This window comes from Lepus europaeus, chromosome 9 (assembly GCF_033115175.1).
Source record: "Lepus europaeus isolate LE1 chromosome 9, mLepTim1.pri, whole genome shotgun sequence".
Taxonomy (NCBI): domain Eukaryota; kingdom Metazoa; phylum Chordata; class Mammalia; order Lagomorpha; family Leporidae; genus Lepus; species Lepus europaeus.
In genome coordinates this window covers 72,375,906-72,397,164 of record NC_084835.1, presented here as the reverse complement: position 1 = coordinate 72,397,164, position 21,259 = coordinate 72,375,906, and the positions used below count along the sequence as shown (strand labels likewise).

The following is a 21,259-nucleotide window of genomic DNA, read 5'->3' as shown; positions in this document are numbered from 1 at the left end:
ATGAACCTCCCAAACTGTAAGCCCCGATAAGCCTCCTTTATTCCAGAGTAACTCCTCTGAGGTGACTGTATGGGACAAAAAGCTGACTGAAACATTGAGCTCTGTGGCTTCAGGGAGCAACTGGTCTGTATGAGCCTCAGCTGCTTCAGCTCTGACGTGAACAACCTCCCACAAAGGCACAGGTCGCTTCCAGAGGCGGCTGTTTCCCGACCCCATTGCAGACCCAGAGCTCTTTATAAGACTGTGTATAGTAGTAGTGGCTTCAGTTTATACTTGGGTTAGAAGCTGGTGTTTCTTACGAACTTGGACAAACTCTGACGCTTTTGATTCTTGAGCTGAGTTCTAGATAGGGTAGACATTGTTACATCTTCAGTTTTATAGATGAAATTGAGACACAAATAACTTGGCCAATAAATGGTAGCAGCTGGGTTCAAACCAGGTTTTTTGACTCCAGAGCATCTATTTTCTCAAAATACAGACTTTTTATATGTATACTTAGAATACCAAAGATATGCATGCCCAGACAAAAAAGGGCCCATACTCTGAGATGTAAGGCAGTTTGTCCCAGCCTGTTGTTCATGCAGTTGTTTCTTTTATGAAATATATACAAAAAATTAGCATTTTAGTCACAAAGCATTTATTAAGCACCCATCTGCTCTTGACTCAGTATGGGGACTGCGTTTACAAATTGAAGTAGGTGTAAAACTTATAGACCTTGATAAATTCCCAAGCACGTTCACAGGACCAAACCAAAGGAGCACATGGAAAATTGTACTATTTTAAAGACACCCTGAGATAATCCAAGAGGTAAACATTGTTTTCTTTTTATATAATCTCCTTTATTTACCAGCTTTTTGCCAAAGCAGGGGTGGGGAACCTTTTTTTTCTGCCAAGGGCCATTTGGATATTTATAATATCATGCATGGACTCTATAAAATTATCAGCTTAAAAATTAGTCTGCTATAGATTTATTGAATTTCGAGTGCCACCTTCAGTTGCCTTGGCAGGGCCAGACTGAATGATTCCATGGGCCAGGTGTTTCCCACCCCTGCTCTAAAGGATGCAGAAGTAGTTAAAGGTAGGATGTTTTTATGGAAAATTAAGTGTTTCTCCTCAGAAACTGTGAATTCTCTAATATCTAATAAATTAGTGGAAGCCAAGCTTTTGGGCTATTTTCCTTCAGCATGGATTTGACACACTTATCTGATTAGGAATGATGAGAAACTCTCAGAAGGCCTTGTGCACCCCTTGTGTCTTGTTTTAGAGTGGTGTGTAATCTTTATGATGAGAAACCTTCTGCAGGAAAGAAGTATGCCATGGCTGGCCAAACAGGTGCTTCAGCATGCTCAGAGCAGTCAGAGAACATGGGCAGACTGGCATACACTTTTGACAATGCTCTGAAAGTACTGTGTGTCACAAAGCAAGAAGGAACCACCAGCTCAGCTCTGGCCAAAGGAATCCTAGCCTCCTGATGGTGAATAGTTGACAACATCTCACGTCATTTCAGAAGAAAGCTAAATCAGGCTGTTGAACTAGCTAAAAGCAAATCACTAACAGATGGTGAATACTCATTCTGAAAACGTGGGTGTGCTTTAAGGGAAGTTAGTCTGAAAAGTTCAAAGCCAGTGAAACAGGCAGAGTGCAGAGGAACACTCGGATTCCCTGCATCTCTGCTTCCCTTTGTTTCTTCCCTTGATGTTAAGTATTTTTTGCACAGTCCTTGAACCCTTGTTTCAGGGATCTTGTCCACTGTGTTCCAGGTAGCACACAGCATATTGAAAACTGTCTTGCTCCAGAGTTGCATTCAGAGATGAACCATTAGTGTTAAACACTCAGGCCTATTGAGACTCCTCTGCTCGCATTCTGGACAGGGCATTTCTCAATAGAGAGCCCAGGAAATTCTGCATAGTCAGGAAGGGCTTCTTTGTGTTCCCCTTCAACAAGAATGATCAGAGTTGGAGAGCCTCCAGTCCTTTTAGGCAGGTGGAGAGGTATGAGTGGGAGATTCAAGCCTGCCTTCTTTCTGCCAGTCTGCACTCAAAGAGGCCTGGGTAAGCCTGTGAGTGGAACAGGAAGCACGAGAGACAGCACCCTCCCTGCACCTCATCCACATTCTGGGTCACGAAGATCATTTACTCAAGATCCAGACCACCACGACTTCCTTTCAGGGGTCTCCCGTCAGTTCCAGCACCCAGCTCGTGAAATCTTACTCTTAAAGGTAAGAATGAGCGAGGAAGGAATCGTCGCCCTGTCCAGGCTGAGATCTGCCTTGTGTGCCGTTGTTCCGCCCACTGCTGAACGCTGGGTGGTGGTGGTAGGTCCAGTTGCTCGTGGTATCATTTTCTCTGTAAGTCAAAGGACTGTTTCATAGGTATTTTTCATCTGGGTATTTTTGACTTCAAAATGTGGTGGGTGTATAAACTTCCAGTTAAACTGACACAAGTAGAAAGTAAATTTACAATGTTCCTGAGACTTGACAGTGTATTTTAACTATTAGAAATCCACTATGAAGATCACTTAAAAATTTTGTATAATTTTATTAAAAGAAATTAAACCTCATATAAAACAAGTAAATTGACCCTACCTTATTACTGTGCAGACTCATACATTAAATAATAATCATATGCTAGAGATTCATAATTTTAAAAAATAAATGAAAAAACCTAAGATTACAAAACATATAGCAAAATCAAATAGAAATAGCAGATAGTTACATGAAATTTTTAAACTTAAAATAGGAAACTAAGTTACTGGATTTTTAAAAGATGCCTAACTAAAAAAGGCATAGGAGTAGGATTTAGAGCGCTCTTCTTAGAATTGTACTGACCTGCTTCCAAGACACGAGGCTAATTTTAGTTGAATATGTCTAGGAGCAGGTTCAGTGCCCAGTTATTGAGCTAATGCCATCACCTTCATGTCTGACTCAGCTGTAAGTTACGGTGCTGGTTTATATTGGGCTTCAGAATATCATTCCAGATACGCAGAGAGAACTTTGTGATTTCTCTGTTTGTGTGAATTTGAATCTGGAACTAGGTGGAGGGTATATTGTAATCTCACACGTGAAAGAACAGAGTTTTAATTGATGTGGTCTTTTTAAGACCAGCCTAAATTCTGCTTCTGTTGAAATGGGGATAGGAAAATTCTAAGAATTTAATTTGTGTAGATAAATTATAAACATATTAATTGTATGGTTTTCCAAACATTAAACTTGCCAGATATTTCATATATAGGATGTCTTTGAAGATTTTAAGTCTTCGTATCAAAATTAATTAATATTACATGTAATAGCTGATGAATAATAGTATTTTTAAGGCTATTAAGGTTAGGGAGATAAAGAAATTTTATCAACTTTGTTGGGCAAACATTATTTTCCCTTGTTATATGAGACGATAATTTTCATAATGATAAAATCAGATTGTGTCAACTTAAGCTGAAATTTAGTGAGTTGCATGGCAAGAGAAACTGGTTTTCTGAGATTTATTAAATGTTAAGATAATGTGAAAAAGCATATCTGTCTTTTAAGCAAACAAGAAAACCACTGAAGAATTTTGGTTGAAATTGTGCATTTTCTCTTGTTAAAATAAGGTTACATTTGATTCAAAATATCACACTGATTTAAAATATCTTTATACGCACTTAGCCAAAGAAGTTCCTGGGAATCCAGAAATGAACTAACATTTTGAGGAGGGAGTGTCCCAACTGGAAGCATTCTTGGGTATTTGTTCATGCAGTCTCCTAGTACCCTGCAGGACCTGTCACAGTAGTTGAAATGCAGCCAGTATTTGTTGAATGAATGAGGTATCTTTCCTTTTTTTTTTTTAAACTGCCTTGTTCCAAAGTTTCTTAGGTAGTGCACATCCATTGTCTGTATGAATGGTTCTAGAAAGTGGGGTTTGGTGACCTTTGGGGCTGTTCCCCAGGGCTCTTTGAGGGAACCACAAGGTTTAATTTGCTGCCTTCATATAATTCACTCCTATGTAGAATTCCTAGAGACTTCCTGATCTGGGAGACTACAGTTTGAATGCAGAAGCAGTCAGGAGAATCTAACTATCTTCTGTTGATCAAAGAGATTTGAAAAGCAGATGATGCCAATTCTTACTAATTAAAAAGAAAATTTCCCCAGTTTTCCCCACTAGTTTAGTGACATTGCAATAGATACAACCCACATCAAAAGGTCACTAACTCTTGGGGCTGATGTTTGGCCTAGCTGCCAAGATGCCAGAGCTTGACATCAGAGTGCCTGTGTTCGCAGCTTTGATTTCTGATTCTGCCTTCCTGTTGGCGCAGACCCTGGGGAGTAGCAACAATGGCTGAGGTCGTTGGGTCCCTGCCACCTACCTGGGAGACCTGGAGCAAGCTCCTGGCTTGAGGCTCAGTCCTGACTATTGCAGGAGTTGGTGCAGTGAACCAGTGGATGGTGTGCTTGTTCTCGTTCCCTGTCTCCACTCCCCCTCTCCCAACACTACCTCCAATAAATAATACATAAATATATTAAAAGAAGACTTGAGAATCTTGGATAATTTTTAACAGTAAAATTGATCCTGAGATTACAAAGTTTGAGAAGTATTTACCTATCCCAAAATTATAACTTTGGTTGGTTTTTCAATTAAAATTTATATACAGTGAAATTCAAAGCTCTTAAAAATGTAATTTGTGGCCGGCGCCGCAGCACACTAGGCTAATCATCTGCCTGCAGCACCGGCACCCCGGGTTCTAGTCCCGGTCAAGGCTCTGGATTCTGTCCTGGTTGCTCCTCTTCCGGTCCAGCTCTCTGCTGTGGCCCGGGAAGGCAGTGGAGGATGGCCCAAGTGCTTGGGCCCTGCACCCGCATGGGAGACCAGGAAGAAGCTCCTGGCTTCGGATCGGCACAGCACGCCGGCCGTAGCGGCCATTTAGGGGGTGAACCAACGGAAAGAAAGACCTTTCTCTCTGTCTCTCTCTCACTGTCTGACTCTGACTGTCAAAAAGAAAATTTTTTTTAAAGTAATTTGTTGAATTGTCAGATACACACCCAGGTAACTGATATCCCAATCAAGATGTAGAATATTTCCAGAATTCCAGGAAATTCCCTCTGCCTTTCAGTCTGTCCTCTCCTTGCATAAATAGCTACTGTTCTGATTTCTGTCACTGTATTTAGTCCATTCTTGAATTGCATGAAGAGTGAAATCAGGCTGGTGCCGCGGCTCACTTGGCTAATCCTCCACCTGTGGCACCGGCACCCCTGGTTCTAGTCCCGGTTGGGGCGCTGGATTCTGTCCTGGTTGCTCCTCTTCCGGTCCAGCTCTCTACTGTGGCCCGGGAAGGCAGTGGAGGATGGCCCAAGTGCTTGGGCCCTGCACCCACATGGGAGACCAGGAGGAAGTACCTGGCTCCTGGCTGTGGATCGGCGTAATGCGCCGGCCATAGCGGCCATTTGAGGGTGAACCAATGGAAGGAAGACCTTTCTCTCTGTCTCTTTTTCTCTCTCACTGTGTAACTCTGCCTGTCAAAAAAAAAAAAAAAAAAAGTGAAATCATATAGTGTATTCTTCTCATGAATCTGGTTAGTCATTCAATATAATGTTTTTGAGAGCAATCCCTATCACATATATCAGAATTTATTCCTTTTCCTTGGTGAGTAGTGTTTCATCATTTGAATATGCTACAATTTGCTTATCTTTACTCCAGTTAATGGACATGATAGGTTGTTTCTGATTTGGAGTTGTGAATAAAGCCTGCTATAAGTGTTCTTTTAGACATTGTTTGGTGGACATGTTTTCATTCATTGTTAATGTAGGAGTGGAGTGGAATTGCTGAATAGAAGAGATTTTGTTTAGCTTTGTAAGATGTTACCATGCTGTTTTCCAAAATTGTAACATTTTGCACTAGTAACAACGTCAACAGTAAAGAGAGAATTTCAGTATTTCTACATCCTCATCAATATCTGCTTCTTCATAGGTATGACATGGTATTTTACTGTAGTTTTAATTTAAATTTCCTTAATGAGCACCTTTCCATATTTTTATGAGCCATTGTTATACTTTCTTTGAAATATCTGAATTTTGTTCATTTTAAATTGGTTTTATGTCTTTGTATTGATTTGTAGGAATATATATATATATATATATACACACACACACATATATATAAAATTACAGACACCAGTCTTCTATCAACTACTTAAATCATGAATGTTGTTTCTTAGTTGGTAGGTTGTCTTCCCAATTCCTTAATAATGAACAGAAGTCTTGAATTTCTTCTGTGAGCAGAACTTTAAATTTTTGATAAATTCTTCTTTGTATTTTTTCTTGTTAGTATTTTTTTTGTCTTTCTGTGATATCTTTGCCTGTTGTTATCAGCCCTTTTCCATTGCTGTGACAAAATATCTGAGGCTGTGTACTTCATAAGGCAAAGAGGTTTATTTAGCTTACAGTTTGGAAGCTGAAAATCCAAGATCCAGTGACTCCATCGTTTTTGACCCCTGGTGGCCGCATGATAACATGGTGAGAGTGTGCATAAGGGACAGGAAGCAACAGGCACCAGTCTTGCACTTGTAGCACTGCCCACCCTTGCATGAATAGCATGAATCCCTTCTGAGGGCAGCAGCCTCAGTGACCTGATCACCTTCCACTAGGCCCCACCTCTTAATGTTCACATGTTCTGCCACGACACTGGGATGCAGATTCCAGTACATGAACCTTAGGGGTTTAAAAAAAAAAAAAAAAAACATTGCCCCTACCTCTCAAAAAATTTTAATATTTTCATCATTTTTGAAAAGCAGAGAGGCAGAGACAGAGACAGATCTTTCATCTACTGGTTCATTCCCCAAATACCTGCAATAACTGGAGGGCAGGGCTTAGCCCAAGCCAGGAATCTAGATCTTAATCTGGGTCTCCCACATAGGTGGCAGGGACACAAGTACTTGAGCCATCATCACTCCTGCCTCCTAGGATGCACATTAGCAAGCAGAGCTAAGGTGTGAACTCAGGCACTCTGATAGGGGATGCAGGCATCCCAAGCAGTGTCTCTTTTTTTTAAAAAAAGGTTTATTTTATTTATTTGAAAGACAAAGTTACAGAGAGATGTAGAACCAGAGAGAATCCATTCCATTGGTTCACTCTCCAAATAACTGCAATGGCCAGAGCTGAGCTGATCCAAAGCCAGGAGCAAGGAGCTTCTTCGGGTCTCCCACGCGGGTGCAGGGGCCCAAGGACTTGGGCCATCTGCTGCTGCTTTCCCCAGGCCACAACAGAGAGCTGGATCAGAAGAGGAGCAGCTGAGACTCAAACCAGTGCCCAAATGGGGTGCCAGCGCTGCAGGCTGGGGCTTTAACCCACTGTGCCACAGCACCGGTCCCATCCAAGCAGCATCTTAACTGCCACACCAAACTCCTACTCTGACCTCAAACTTTTAGTCATTGACCTCAACATTATTTAGTGTCACTGATGGTGCAGACTTCAAGGTAACTTCAGTATCTTCATAAGACTGACAGACGAATGATAGGTGTTTCAAGAAGGTCAGAAATCGTGTGATGCAACAGTGTAGTTTCTTGAAGTTAGTAAATAGCCTCTTTGTTGGTGGTGTTACTATGAAAGAATTGTTTTATATTACAAGTGCATTGTTTGGCAGTTTGTTTTCTAGATCCCTAATTAATATGAAACTAACTGGTATAAAGTTTATGTCCACCGCATGTGCTGAATATCTGCTTTATCCCAAATCTTGTGTTATTGGCTGTGGATTCAGTAGATCCTAAAGTCTAATGATAATAAGAGTTTTAAGTAATGAATTCACAGCAACATTGCATGTTTTCAAGAAATGAGTGGCAGGCAAATAAAGTGTTTGCAGAAACTCTTGTCCTTAGAGATGGAGAGAATAAGTTACATTCTGTATGGTTATTTATGTCCTAACAAGGCTGAAGAAGGAATGGAAAGAATGTGGTAAATTCCCAACAGTGAAGTTTGGTGTTTTTCAAATGATTTTTGAGAATATGTTAATCTAGTGGTGAGATTATTAGATTTTTATGCACATTTCCTTTCCAACCTTTGTTTACCGAATACACTTGTGAACTGTATCTCAGATGAACTGTACAAAGCTTTTTAAAAACAAAATTGTACATCATTTTTGAAAACAAGATGACTTTTATGACTACAAATCTAAAATCTACAACTTTGTGGCCGGCGCTGCGGCTCAATAGGCTAATCCTCCGCCTTCAGCGCCGGCACCCCGGGTTCTAGTCCTGGTCGGGGTGCTGGATTCTGTCCCGGTTGCTCCTCTTCTGGTCCAGCTCTCTGCTGTGGCCCGGGAGTGCAGTGGAGGATGGCCCAAGTGCTTGGGCCCTGCACCCGTGTGGGAGACCAGGGGAAGCACCTGGCTCCTGGCTTCAGATCAGCACGGTGTGCCAGCCTCAGTGCACCAGCCGCAGCGGCCATTGCGGGGTGAATCAATGGAAAAGGAAGACCTTTCTCTCTGTCTCTCTCTCTCTCACTGTCCACTCTGCCTGTCAAAAAAAAAAAAATCTATAACTTTGTGAATATAAATTGGTTTTATGGTTTATCTGTAATGACTTTCTAATTTGTAAGATGATTTCAATTTGGGTTGTTGGCAAATATTAGTAGGGCAATAGAAATTAAAACTGTGTCAATTAGGATTATACTGAAATTGGGCCCTGTAGAGGAAGGACTTTTGGAGAGACACCAAGAATTCTGATAGTTGAGAAAAGGGTGATAAGCATTTAATGCCGCAGTAGGTATACCCACACTCATACAAAACAGCTACCTAACAGTACACATACACACACAGATTTTTTAGTATTATAGTTACAGATGTAGTGAAGTTTGGTTTTCTGAGATGTTTTCTTAGATTTTTAATTCATTCTTTTCATCTTGAATCAGAGATTATAAGTGGCTGTTTTTACTTTCTAAATATCCAAATTAATATTCTACTTAAAATTATGGCTCCTGTAGAATATTTAACACCATGAGCAAATGTTTACTTAAGGGTAAGTGATAATGCATTAAAGAAGTTGGTTTTGCTAATATTTTCATAAAAAGTAGCTTAGAGAAAATTATTATGCTCTTACCTTCTAAACTGTCTGGTTTTCACTACTTTTCTTTCTTTTCCTCCATTTTAACTTAAAAAACACTAGGTAAAACCATTTATTATGCAAGATACTCCATACTGTGGGGGACTCAGAGGAGTCCAAAACCTGAGGGGAGAATGACAGCCTAGTAAGTGGCAGACGTGTGAAAAAATCACACAGGGTATGCGTGAAGGTAGGGAAAATAAAGAATTGTGAACTTTGGGGTGGACACTGCATGCAGCAGGTTAAGCTGCCACTGGGGACACCCATATCCTGTGTCAGAGAGCCTGGGATTGAGTCTCATCTCCATGGCTAATCCAGCTCTCTGCTAATGCATACCCTTAGAGGCAGCAAATGATGGGTGAAGTACTTGAGGTCCCTGACACCTATGTGGGAGACTGGGATGGAATTCCTAACTCCTGGCTGGGATGGCCCAGCCCCAGCTGCCACAGGTCTTCGGTGGAATGAATCAGTGGATAGAACTCACACTCCCTCTCTGTCTCTGTCTCTCTCTCTCTCTCTCTTTCTCTCTCTACCTTTCAAATACATAAAAATAAGTGATAAAATAATTGGATTTTGAGTAGGGCATACAACTAGCCAATCATATTGCTTTAAATTAGAACATTGGAGTTGATTTTTAAGTCTAATTCTGACAACATGGTTGAGGACAAGATCATCCCCCAAGTCCAGATGCAAAAGAGAAGCCTGAATGGAAGACTTGTGCTTAAAATCTTCTCCCAAAGCTGTGTTTGCTGAGAGGAAATGATATCTGAGGGCAGGGATCGTTTTGAAAACTATTTAATAATGGCAGTGGAATGTTTGAAGCACAGTGAAATTAACTTTGGGATTTACTAATCTGTTCTCTTTCATCATTTCAATTAACTGAGAAATGTTTGGTTTGAGTAGCCCTAGTGTTTTGACTCAGGTCATGTGACATTAAAATAAAGAATACCAATGAACTATTAAATGTCAAGAAAGGAAGGGACTTCAAATTCAAGTCCCTCCCAGGTTGCTTAACCATGATCTTTGTTTACAGGCCCATTATCTCTTACGCGCTAGCCCTCAACCAGAAGTTCTAGGGAGGGATGGTGGACTAGTTCAAAATTCTCCTTCAGCCATTAGTATCCCACTCCAGGTGAGAACCACTAGCTACCTCCTTTGTGGGCCTGTTGCAAAGCTGTCCCAGGGGAAACAGCACAGGTAATGAAAAGCACTTCATGGCCTGGCTTTTCTCATGGGCAGTACAAATAACTCCCTACCTGCTTCTCTGTTAAAACCTTTACTTTATTATGAAGATTGTTCAATAAGTAGCCATTTTTCTAGGTCAGGTTTTGAAACTAATTAGTAAATTATCTATCCAGAAAGTTAGAGTAGTTTGAATCTTTAACAGCTCAGACAGGAAGACAGTTTTCCCTGAAATACTTTATCATGAATGTAGCAGTAATTACTTTATGTTGTAAATTTTCTACCTGCCACATACTGGGCTCAATATTTACTTACATATCCCATATATTTAAAAAAATTATATTTGACCACATAATTTATACATGCATGTGTGTGTGTGTATCATTGAACACAATTTTCATTAACAGGAACTATCCTTGGTCTATTCCGTTGTTTTTAAGATTTTATTTGTTTATTTGAAAGGTAGAGTTACAGACAGAGGGAGAGACAGAAAAATCTTCCATCCGCTGATTCACTCCCCAAATGGCTGCATCGGCTGGAGCTGGGCCAATCTGAAGCCAGGAGTCAGGAGCTTCTTCAGGTCTCCCATGTGGCTGCAGGGGCCCAAGCACTTGGGCCATCTTTTGTTGCTTTCCCAGGCCATAGCAGAGAGCTGGATTGGAAGAGAGGCACCTGGGACACGAACCAGTGCTCACCTGGGATGCTAGCACCTCAGGCAGAGGCTTAACCCACTATGCTACAGCACAGGCCTCATATTCTCTTGTTTTTTTTAATATTCATTATAGTGACCATTAAGATGAGTTAATGAAACACGGTTTAAAAACACTGCTCTACATGCATTGCTTTATTGACACTTCCCTGCTGCCATATGAAATGCTGACATTGTCATGTTCTAAGTAGAAACACCGAGGCTTGGGATAGTTAGTCTTGGGTCTAAGTTTACATGGTCAGTGGCATTCAAACTCTGAAAGCTGAGAGCTCAGGTTCAGGAGTTAAAGAATTCCCCCCTCACTACGTTTGTAACCATGGACAAGTTATTTAATAAGTGCTTAATTTGTAGGATTATTTTGAGGATTAAATGAGGTGGTACATGTTAAATGGTTCACACAGGGTCTGAAATGGAGCAAACATTCACTAAACGTTAGCCATTAGTATTCTAGCACTTCATCATTTAAAGTAGTTCAGAGATATTTTGATGTCACAGCACTTTTGAAAGTGTTGCATTTTTAAAAACTCCTGAACTGTGTGCCTGTCTTCCCTGAAGCATGCAGAGCAGTGATCAAAGATCTCTGGAAATGAGATAGAAGCTAGATGATGCTAAATAAAAATGTGGACTACATTAAGATTCGTGGAAGCATAGATGAGAGAACTGCTGGAGAGAGAGCCTCTGTCTTGTAAGAAAGGGAACAGGAAGGACAGAAGGCCTGAGAATCGCTAAGAGTCCCAAGTGGTCCTCAAGGAGCAAACAAGGGCATAACTCTTAAAGGGACCCAGCTTTTAAGGTCAGCTTGAGATCCGTATGCATAGTGTAGTCACTTAAAAAACTGGTTAATTTCAAAACAGATCAAAACCCTTCAGGTTGAACACAGAACACAAAAGCTATTTAAGAAAGATTTTTGTCTGTTACCTTTTTTAAAGCCTGCAAACATTACTATTTATAATCTAGGTAACAAAAGATTATTATCATATATAAAAAATTCTTACCCATTGACAGGAAAAATCTAGTGGTATAGATGATGCAAATAGGCAATTTTCAGATGTGTAAATTACGGTGGCCATTGGACATAGGAAAAAATGTTCTAAGTCTCTGGTGGTGGAAGGAAGTCAAAAAGATGACAGTGCAGCGTCACTTCCAGGTGGTAAGACCTACAGGAGTTAATGCAAGAACATCTGTTGACACCAATTGCTGCTGCTGAGGATATATATGTATATATGTGTGTGTGTGTGTGTGTGTATATATATATATATATATATAAATGCCTCCATTGATTGTGGTAAAGTATGCAACTAACACCTTCTCAGAAGGCAATCTGTCGGCCGACGCCACGGCTCACTAGGCTAATCCTCTGCCTTGCGGCGCCGGCACACCGGGTTCTAGTCCCGGTCGGGGCACCAATCCTGTCCCGGTTGCCCCTCTTCCAGGCCAGCTCTCTGCTGTGGCCAGGAAGTACAGTGGAGGATGGCCCAAATCCTTGGGCCCTGCACCCCATGGGAGACCAGAAGAAGCACCTGGCTCCTGCCATCGGATCAGCGCGGTGCGCCGGCCGCAGCGGCCATTGGAGGGTGAACCAACAGCAAAAGGAAGACCTTTCTCTCTGTCTCTCACTGTCCACTCTGCCTGTCAAAAATTAAAAAAAAAAAAAAAAGCAATCTGTCAACATCTGTGGAAATGTAAAACAGAGTGTTTGACCCAGCAATCTTAGCCATGGTACTCTATCTTTTAGATGCGAAAGCATCAGCTTTAAATAGGAATATAATAAGATGTTCTGTTGCATTCTTTATTTTGGCAAATGAATGAAAATGATGATTGCCTTTCATGGAGACCAGCAAAGTATATTTTTAAGTGTTTCCTTAAGGAATGTTTTACATTCATTAAACAAATTAGTTTGCCATTTGATTTGAATACAAACTGAAGCATTAAGAAATGTGTATAATGTTCTATTTTGAATGTTAAAGTCAGAGCCCCTCCTCCCCCCCCCCCCCCACCGTGTGCACACATGCATGTCCTATATTTTAGTGTTTGGGAACCTACAGGAAGTATAGAAAAATTGACAGCAGTTTTTAAACATGGCTTCTAGGATAGCATGGTGGTAAAAAAGCAACAGGAACAAAAGAAGAGAAGGACTGCATTAAAAATAAGACTGGGACAGGTGTTGTGGCACAGCAGGTTAAGCCACTGCTTGGGAAACGTGCATCCCAAATCAGAGAGTCAGTCTGAATACCACCAATTCCTCTGCTTCCAATCCAGTTTCCTGTTCATGTGCCTGGAAAGTAGCAGATAATGGCCCAAATACTTGGGTTCATGCCACCTGTGTAGGAGACCCAGGTGGAGTTCCTGTGTCCTGGCTTTGGCCTGGCCTAGCCCTGGCTATTACTAGTGTTTGGAAAGTGAAACAGGATAGAAGATTCTGTTTGTCTGTCCCTGCCCCACCCCCAACCCCCACACTGTAACTGAGCATTTGAAGTTGCATAAATAAATGAACCTTTAAAAATAAAAATTTTAAAAACAGCATGCATTATATGCTACCTAAAGTTACCTGTGTCAGGAGTTTAAGAGAAGGTATAAAATTGTATACTGTATCAGGGTCAAGGAATGGCTTTGATATATTATGTAGTGAGAATGCAGTGTGATCTATATTTTAAAAAAATATTATACATTCTTGTTTCCACATTGAGAAAAGTATGGAAAGGAGCAGGTATGCCATTACTGCTGGTATTGGAGAGGGCAGTGAATGATTTGCTTGTTCCTTCTTGGTGTTATTCAATATTTGATCTAATTGAAAGACTCAAACAGAGGTGGGGTGGGGCATGTGTAGAGAGAATCTCCTCCATCCATTTGTTCGCTCCAAAAATGCCTACAATCACCAGGGCTGGGCCTGGCTGAAGCCTGGAGCCAGAATCCCATTTGGGTCTTATCCATGGTGGCAGGGACCCAAGTAGCTGAGCCATTATCCACAGCCTCCCAGTAAGAATTACCAAGAAGTTGCACTGGAAGCAGAGCCTCTGGGACTCGAATCAACACTCTGATATGAGATGTGGTCCTCTCAAGCCGTGGTTTAACCCACTACCACAATGCTAGCCCCATAGCTTGTTCTTTATTTGTAGGTTGTTTCATTTGTTATAATGTATTATTTTGTAATTTGAAAAATACCCATATACTATTTTCCCCACTTAAACATGTTTAATACCACTTAGCATAAGTTTAAGACAAGTTTTTGCTATATATGTTGTGTCTTGGTTTTGATATGCAACTTGAATTTCTAAATATTTTTAAAAATATATATTTATTTGAAAGGCAGAGTCACACAGAAGGATAGACAAGAGAAAATGATCTTCCATTCACAGGTTCACTCTCCAAGTGAACAGATAGGGCTGGGCCAGGCCAGAGCCAGGAGCTTTAGCCTTGTCTCATGTGAGGGTGGGCCATCTTCCACCATTTTACCAGGCACATTAGCAGGGAGCTAGATTGGAAATGGAGCAGCTGGGACTTGAACTAGTCCTAATATTGGATGTCAGCATTGCAGGTGGCAGCTTTAACCCCCTGCACCACAGTGCTAGCTCTAAATTTCTAAAAATTTAAGAATGAGATGATCAAAGTTGGTGAATTAATAGACTTTTTTCTTAAGTGACTGTTAATGGAGTGACAATGTCTTTTTTATTTTGTCCTTGGGGAAAATACTGAAACATAGTTGCTTATATTTCATATGCAGGATTTTGATGAATCTGATATGTATAATCTCCCTAGGTAGGTAGCCTTGGTTTGTTGAATCCAATAACCAGAATCACAAGAGCGCTGTTAGACTTGGAGAAAGCTATCTGCGAGGTAGCTGATGAGGAAAATATTTATAATGTATAAAGAGTTCTTAAAAATTGAGAAGATAGGGGCCGGTGGTGTGGCACAGCAGGTTAACGCCCTGTCATGAAGCAACGGCATTCCATATGGCCACCAGTTCGAGACCCGGCTGCTCCACTTCCAATCCAGTTCTCTGCAATGTCCTGGGAAAGCAGTAGAAGATGGCCCAAGTCCTTGGGCCCCTGCACCCATGTGGGAGACCCAGTAGAGGCTCCTGGTGCCTAGCTTCAGATTGGCGCAGCTCTGGCCATTGTGGCCAATTGGGGAGTGAACCAGCTGATGGAAGATACTGTGTGTGTGACTCTTTCATTAAATAAATCTTTAAAAACATTGAGAAGATAATTTATTGGACAAGTACCACCAATGACTGTTTCTTAGTAGTTTGTACTTTATAAAAATAGCAAATAATTTTTAAGAACTCTTTACAACTGATGTGTAGATAATACACCAAAACTTCATTTTGAAGAGACTAAATTTCTGGACATTATTGTTCTTAATACAGACTTAGTTGCCAGAATAAGTAGACTCCTATAAGCTGCATGGCCTCATTTTGAAAGACCGGCCCTCCTGTTCTGCAGTGAGGCCGTGTTAGAAGTGTGCCCTGTAGCTCTTACTCCCCTTTCACGATTCTTTTATAAAGTCCCTTCATGAAAAGACCTGCACTTTACTACATCGAGAATAACAACATTGCCGAAGAGTGTGTATGATTCTGTGCCGTGTTCAAGGCCCAAGAGAAGTTGGTGTGTGCCTAACGGGCATCAGGGGGCAGACCTGAAAAGCGAGACACACCTTGCCAGTGATTCCAGCTGAGCTGTAATTTTTCCTGCCTGTATCATCTACTTCTTCTCAAAGCGTTTCTGTGAGCAAATGTTGTGTGCTGAAGCTGGCAATTGGTGGAGCAGAAGCAGGACAGCCGTGGGTCTGTAGTCTGGCAGGTGCACAAAGTGGATATATGCAGTGCACATGAATTTCCAAAGCGCTCTCAAGCTGAGCCTTCCATACAGCTGCCATCTACACAGGCTTGAGAGACTGGGGAGATAATGATCTCTTGACTTGGTAAAACTTTTTATTTTTTCAGAGTAAGGGGGATTTGGGCACAATATTTGTTAGTTGCACATCATGAATTAATTTGGTACAATTTGAGGTCTGTTTACAACAATGGGTAGCAGGGAAATAGTGGTGCGAGAACCAGTGGAGTTGTTTCCATCATACACGTAAAAGAGCTGTGAGGAATATTTTCGTTTTGAAGCCAGTTACTGTGTAGATAGTCATAATGTCATCTGTATGGTTGAAAATAGAACCAGGATGTAGCACTGTCAGTCCCTGGTACAGGGTGTTTTCTCTCTGTGTGAAGAAAAAAAAGGAAGCATAGAATGCAGAATAATGACCCTCAGATCAACTCCAGGAGAAGAGAATAACTGATCTGTGCTTTCAGCCTAGGCGTGGTGAGCATGCCTCATCTCTTCTTACTCTGCCCGAAGTAGCACCGCTGTCCACTCTCATTAGCAACTTGTCTCATTTTTTCCTGGTGGAGGAAATAAAATTTTAAAGTATAGAGACATACCCTTTTGTCACAATATCTTTATAAAAATTTTAACCTATCTTATTTTTTAAAATATATTTCCTCTGCTTCTTTAACTATAACACTCAGAAACTTCAGAGTTTTCTTGATTAGGCTGTGGACTTGTTTTTATCTCTCTGTGACTTGAGACTTAAGTACATTGAGCAGTTTCTTGTTTTTCCTTCACGACCTTTACACAGCACAGTTCTTTTGTTTTCAGAAGTAATCACAAAGATCCAGTCTGTCCAGTATGGTAGCCACTAACCACATGTAGGTTCTGAAAATTGGAAATCTGGTTAGTATGACTAGGGAACAGTTGTAACTTTAATTTTACTTAAATCTGTTAAGTTGTAAAAGGAAACAGTAAAGCTAAATTTTACTTCAGAAATGAAGAGTTAGGGTGCTGGCATTGTAGCACAACAGGTAACTCTGCCATCTGTGGTGCCAGGCACTAGTTCATATCCTGGCTGCTCCACTTCCTATCCAGCTCCCTGCTAATGCACCTGGGAAAGCAGCAGAAGATGGCCCAAATGTTTGGGCCCTACCACCTACATGGGAGACCCAGATGAAGCTCCTGACTTTGGCCTAGCCCAACCACAGCCATTGCAGCCATCTGAGAAGTAAACCTCTCTGCTCTCCCCCCTTCTCTGAAACTCTGACTTTCAAAAATAAATAAATCTTTAATAAAAAATGAATTGGTAGCTGAGATATGCTCTCTGTGTATAATACACATTAGATTTTGAAGGTAGTATGGAAAGAAGAGTATAAAATTATCTCATTTAAAAGTTTTCATATTGGCGGGCGCTGTGGCTCAAGAGGGCTAATCCTCCGCCTGCAGCGCCGGCACACTGGGTTCTAGTCCTGGTCAGGGCGCCGGATTCTGTCCCGGTCGCTCCTCTTTCTGTCCAGCTCTCTGCTGTGGCCCGGGAGTGCAGTGGAGGATGGCCCAAGTCCTTGGGCCCTGCACCCTCATGGGAGACCAGGAGAAGCACCTGGCTCCTGGCTTCGGATCAGCACGGTGCGCCGGCCACAGCAGCCATTGGAGGGTGAACCAATGGAAAAGGAAGACCTTTCTCTCTGTCTCTCTTTCCCACTGTCTTCTCTGCCTGTCCAAAAAAAAGTTTACATATTGATTAGACTTTGAAATGCTTACTTGGATATATTGTGTTAAATATATTACTAAAACCAATTTATCTTGGTCCTTTTTAACGTTTTATTTTTTCCCCAAGAACCTTATTTAAGATATGCAAACTTCATGCATTTCATAAATAGAAATTTAGGAACATAGTGATTCTTCCCACTCCTACCTTCCCTCCCATCTGCACTGTACTATAAAATTTGATATTATACCTGAAATTTTCATTGTAGTTCTCTGGCAAGGTTTCTCCATACTGGCAGTGTTGACATTTGGGGCTGGGTCATTCTTGGTTATGGGGCCTGTCCTGCTCCCCATAGGATGCCCAGCAGCTGAGCCAGGTCAGCTTCCCTCCCCTGGCAAAAGTGCCTTTTGGTAGCTTGCCCACCAGGATGCTCAATCCTGTGTCTGAAATCCTTAGAAGGAACCCCTTTGTCTCCTAATGTTGGAATTAATTGTAGAATGGGTCTTTGTATTAGCCATCCTAATACAAACTTGTTCTAACAGCGCTAGTACTCCTCTCGAGTAGCACAGAATAAACCAATTTCTTTATAAAAGGGATAATGTCTACTAACAGGCCTTATAAATTCCTAAGTTGATTCAACAAGTACTTAAACTAGTCCTCTTTGCTAGACACCGTCCTAGGGAACAGGGCTACGTGCACACTGTTTGGAGACAGTCGACAAATCAAGAGACTGTGTCTTCTGTCACATGGTGATCAGTGCTGTAGAAAAAGATGAAGCAGACACATGCCTAGTAGATGGTGCTGGTGGAGCTTGGGGTATGGGAATGCTATTAGTCCTGCCATCCCAGGTCCTACCATCTTGTGCTCCAAGACTGCTCTGGTACCCAGTGTTCCCAAGTCCTCCAGTTTCTTTGAATCTAGGCTTGATCTTTCTTTCCCCATTGCTTGTAAGAGATGTTTTCCAGAAACCTTTGCCTCGCCTCTGCTAAGTCCTCCTAAGTGGGCAGGTTATGTTCTTTTTCAGAGTGTGCCTGGATCTGCCCCCCAGGCTGAACTGCTTTGGGGGTTCTCTGGCTGTTTTCCTCTGCATTGGAGGCTGGGGTTGCACCTTTCTTTTTTGGCTTAGATGGCAGTCACTAGACCTGAGGTCATTTATTAAACCACCACTTCTGAGTGGTGCCCAGTGTTCCCCTTGCTACTGTGGATCCGTCCTGAGCACACTGGAATGTTGAGGGTTTGTGCTTGGCTCTGTGTGTCCACAAGAAAGCAGTGGTCTTTCTGTTGGTCATTTCCCTTTCAAAACCCCTATCACTTCTGTTTTTGGCTGTGTTCACAGTAGAGAATGTAAATAATATTCTGCTCTCCTTATAAATGAGAAGTTACTCTATTTGCATAAAGCACCACAAGAAGTTATAGGTATCACAGTGAGGAGAGCATGCTCCCAAGTGGGACTCTTGGCTGGCAGTCATGTGGCAGTTTCTAAACTGAGAATAATTTCAAAGCTTGGGTGTCCTTTGCCTCCAAGATATTTGCTGCTGCCTTGCCTTTCTGCTGTCGTTTTTAATCAGCATGGAAGCACATCGCCGTATGTTTAACTTAAGCATTTGTTTCTGGGGAATTGCAGCTCTCATTCACTCTTCACAACCTCCTGGGTATGTTGTGTTTCTGATCTACTCTTTCATAGACAAGAGGTGGAAATATTAGTTGATATACATCTCCAAACCTGAAATCTACATGCAAATGGTAGATAATGGCAGGGATTCTTATTTCTGGTAGCCATTGTTCCTGTCACAGAGATTGATTGATAGTCTTGGAGAGTGAGGACTGTGATTTAAATACCATCTGTGGCCACTTAGCCAGCAGATTGGGTAGATGACAGATTTGCCAAATGAGCAGTGTATGTTCCTGAAAAGGAAAAAAAAAAATGAGAAGAATTTTACCATGGGGGATTTAAAAATAATATTATTGATTTAAAAACAATTTTATTACCTTCTATAATTCAAATTAGTTTAATTCAGAGGTTCTTTAGAAGATAAAATTGTTATGTTAATGTTTTAGTTACACAGATGTATCTCAGAGGGCAACTGGAAAGGTAGCATTCCTTGCTTCCTTAGGAATGAGTTATCATCACAGTGTTCTGGAGAACTGGTTGGGCACCTCGTGCCCCTGCTCTCACGGTGTGCCATGCTGATCTGGAAATGAGATTGTCTCGCTACCCACCAGGCCTGATTCAGGACTGCTGGGCCCTGATGTGTGGCTTTTCCAAGCCCCGGACCCTTTCCCGACAGACACCATAGTTTTGGCTGCTTCCAAACCCTGGCAGCCCTTGTAAGTTATTCTTTGTAGAGGTTAATTTGTGACAGGTTTTCCAGTGTATCCAGACTCGATAAGTTTTGTTCAATGTCAGTGACCTTGGGGAAGTTACATGCAGAGCCTCACTATTGCTTTGGTTTTCATAGTTCATTTGCATCTTCGCACTTAATTTCCTAAAAACTTTTAGCTAGGCTCTCTGATGGCATTTTGTATACGTTATTTAGCAGATAGAGTATGATCACTTACTAAGCAGCAGAATGTGGTAGCTGTGTCACGAATGAAACAGAAGGATCAGATGTGCCGGCACAGGAGAGGACAGCACAGCTCTGCGGTGGTCCGGACAGTTGGACCCCAGAGACCCTGGAGGGCCATGAGACTTTGGATTAGAACAATACTGGACACAGAGGGTATAACACTTCTCAGCGGCCAGAACAGCAGGGAGCAGGAACAGCCTTGACCTTGTCACCAGCTGGTGATGATGACACACATCTTTAGCGTCTCTCCATGCATGTGTCTGCGGCTCCCACGGCTCTCACGTGCACAGCAGTGTTTTTTCTTCCCAGTGTCGATGAGATTAAAATGAGCTCTTTGTTTTTCTTTTCTTTTTCAGAACAAGCTTGCCCTCTCCTATGTTTTCCAGAAATGACTTCAGTATCTGGAGCATCCTCAGAAAATGTATTGGAATGGTAAATTAACTACCAGTTTTATCATACAACATTAAGCAGATATTTGTTTAATTGCATATGTTTGGAAGAGAAGGACTGCACAAAGCAATAAGACAATAGTGTTTATGGAAGCCTAAAGAAATAGAAAACTGAAAAGCCTTAGATTTTTCTGACAGAATTTGAATCACTCTTTATGCAAGTTAATAAGGCTTTAGTGTGACTTTTCATTGTATTAAAAGGGTGGGGGAAAGACTCTATTGTAGTCACATTACATTTGTATTTTCACATAAACTTGTACAGAAATCATCTTACAAGGAATGTACCCTTCATCCATTGTAGAATATAGTTTCATTTTTCTTTCTGTGCATAGAGCAAGTGTTTATGCTTAGAATTTGTGGGGTTTATTAAATATTTGGGAAGTGTCTTTGCTCAGTTATCATTGCTTCCAGATCTGGTTTGTGGGGGCATGGGGAAATGACAACAGTTCTTCTTTTTTTTGTCTTAAAGATTTATTTTATTTATTTGAAAGAGTTACAGAGACAGGTAGAGGAAGAGAAAGAGAGGTCTTCTATCTGTTGGTTCACGTCCCAAATGGCCACAATGGCCGGAGCTGTACCAATCCAAGCCAGGAGCCAGGAGCCTCCTCTGGGTCCCCAATGTGAGTGCAGGGGCCCAAGTGCTTGAGCTCTCCTCCGCTGCTTTCCCAGGCACATTAGCAGAGATCTGGATTGGAAGTAGAGCAGCCAAGACTCAAATCGGCGCCCATGTGGGATACCGGTACTGCAGGCTGGGGCTTTAACCCACT

At 41.6% G+C, this 21,259-nt stretch overlaps 1 protein-coding gene across 5 annotated transcripts in view; it reads left to right on the top strand.

Annotated features, from left to right (window-relative positions):
• OSBPL1A (oxysterol binding protein like 1A) overlaps nt 1–21,259 on the top strand; it is a 229,282-nt gene that overhangs the window by 172,762 nt on the left and 35,261 nt on the right. For 4 of the 5 annotated variants that reach the window (XM_062201480.1, XM_062201482.1, XM_062201484.1 and 1 more), the window contains one exon: nt 20,400–20,475. The exons of the other annotated variant lie outside the window; for it this stretch is intronic. In XM_062201480.1, coding sequence (XP_062057464.1) covers nt 20,400–20,475 — 76 coding nt within the window. The remainder of the gene's footprint in view (nt 1–20,399; nt 20,476–21,259) is intronic. 5 annotated transcript variants of the gene reach the window in all.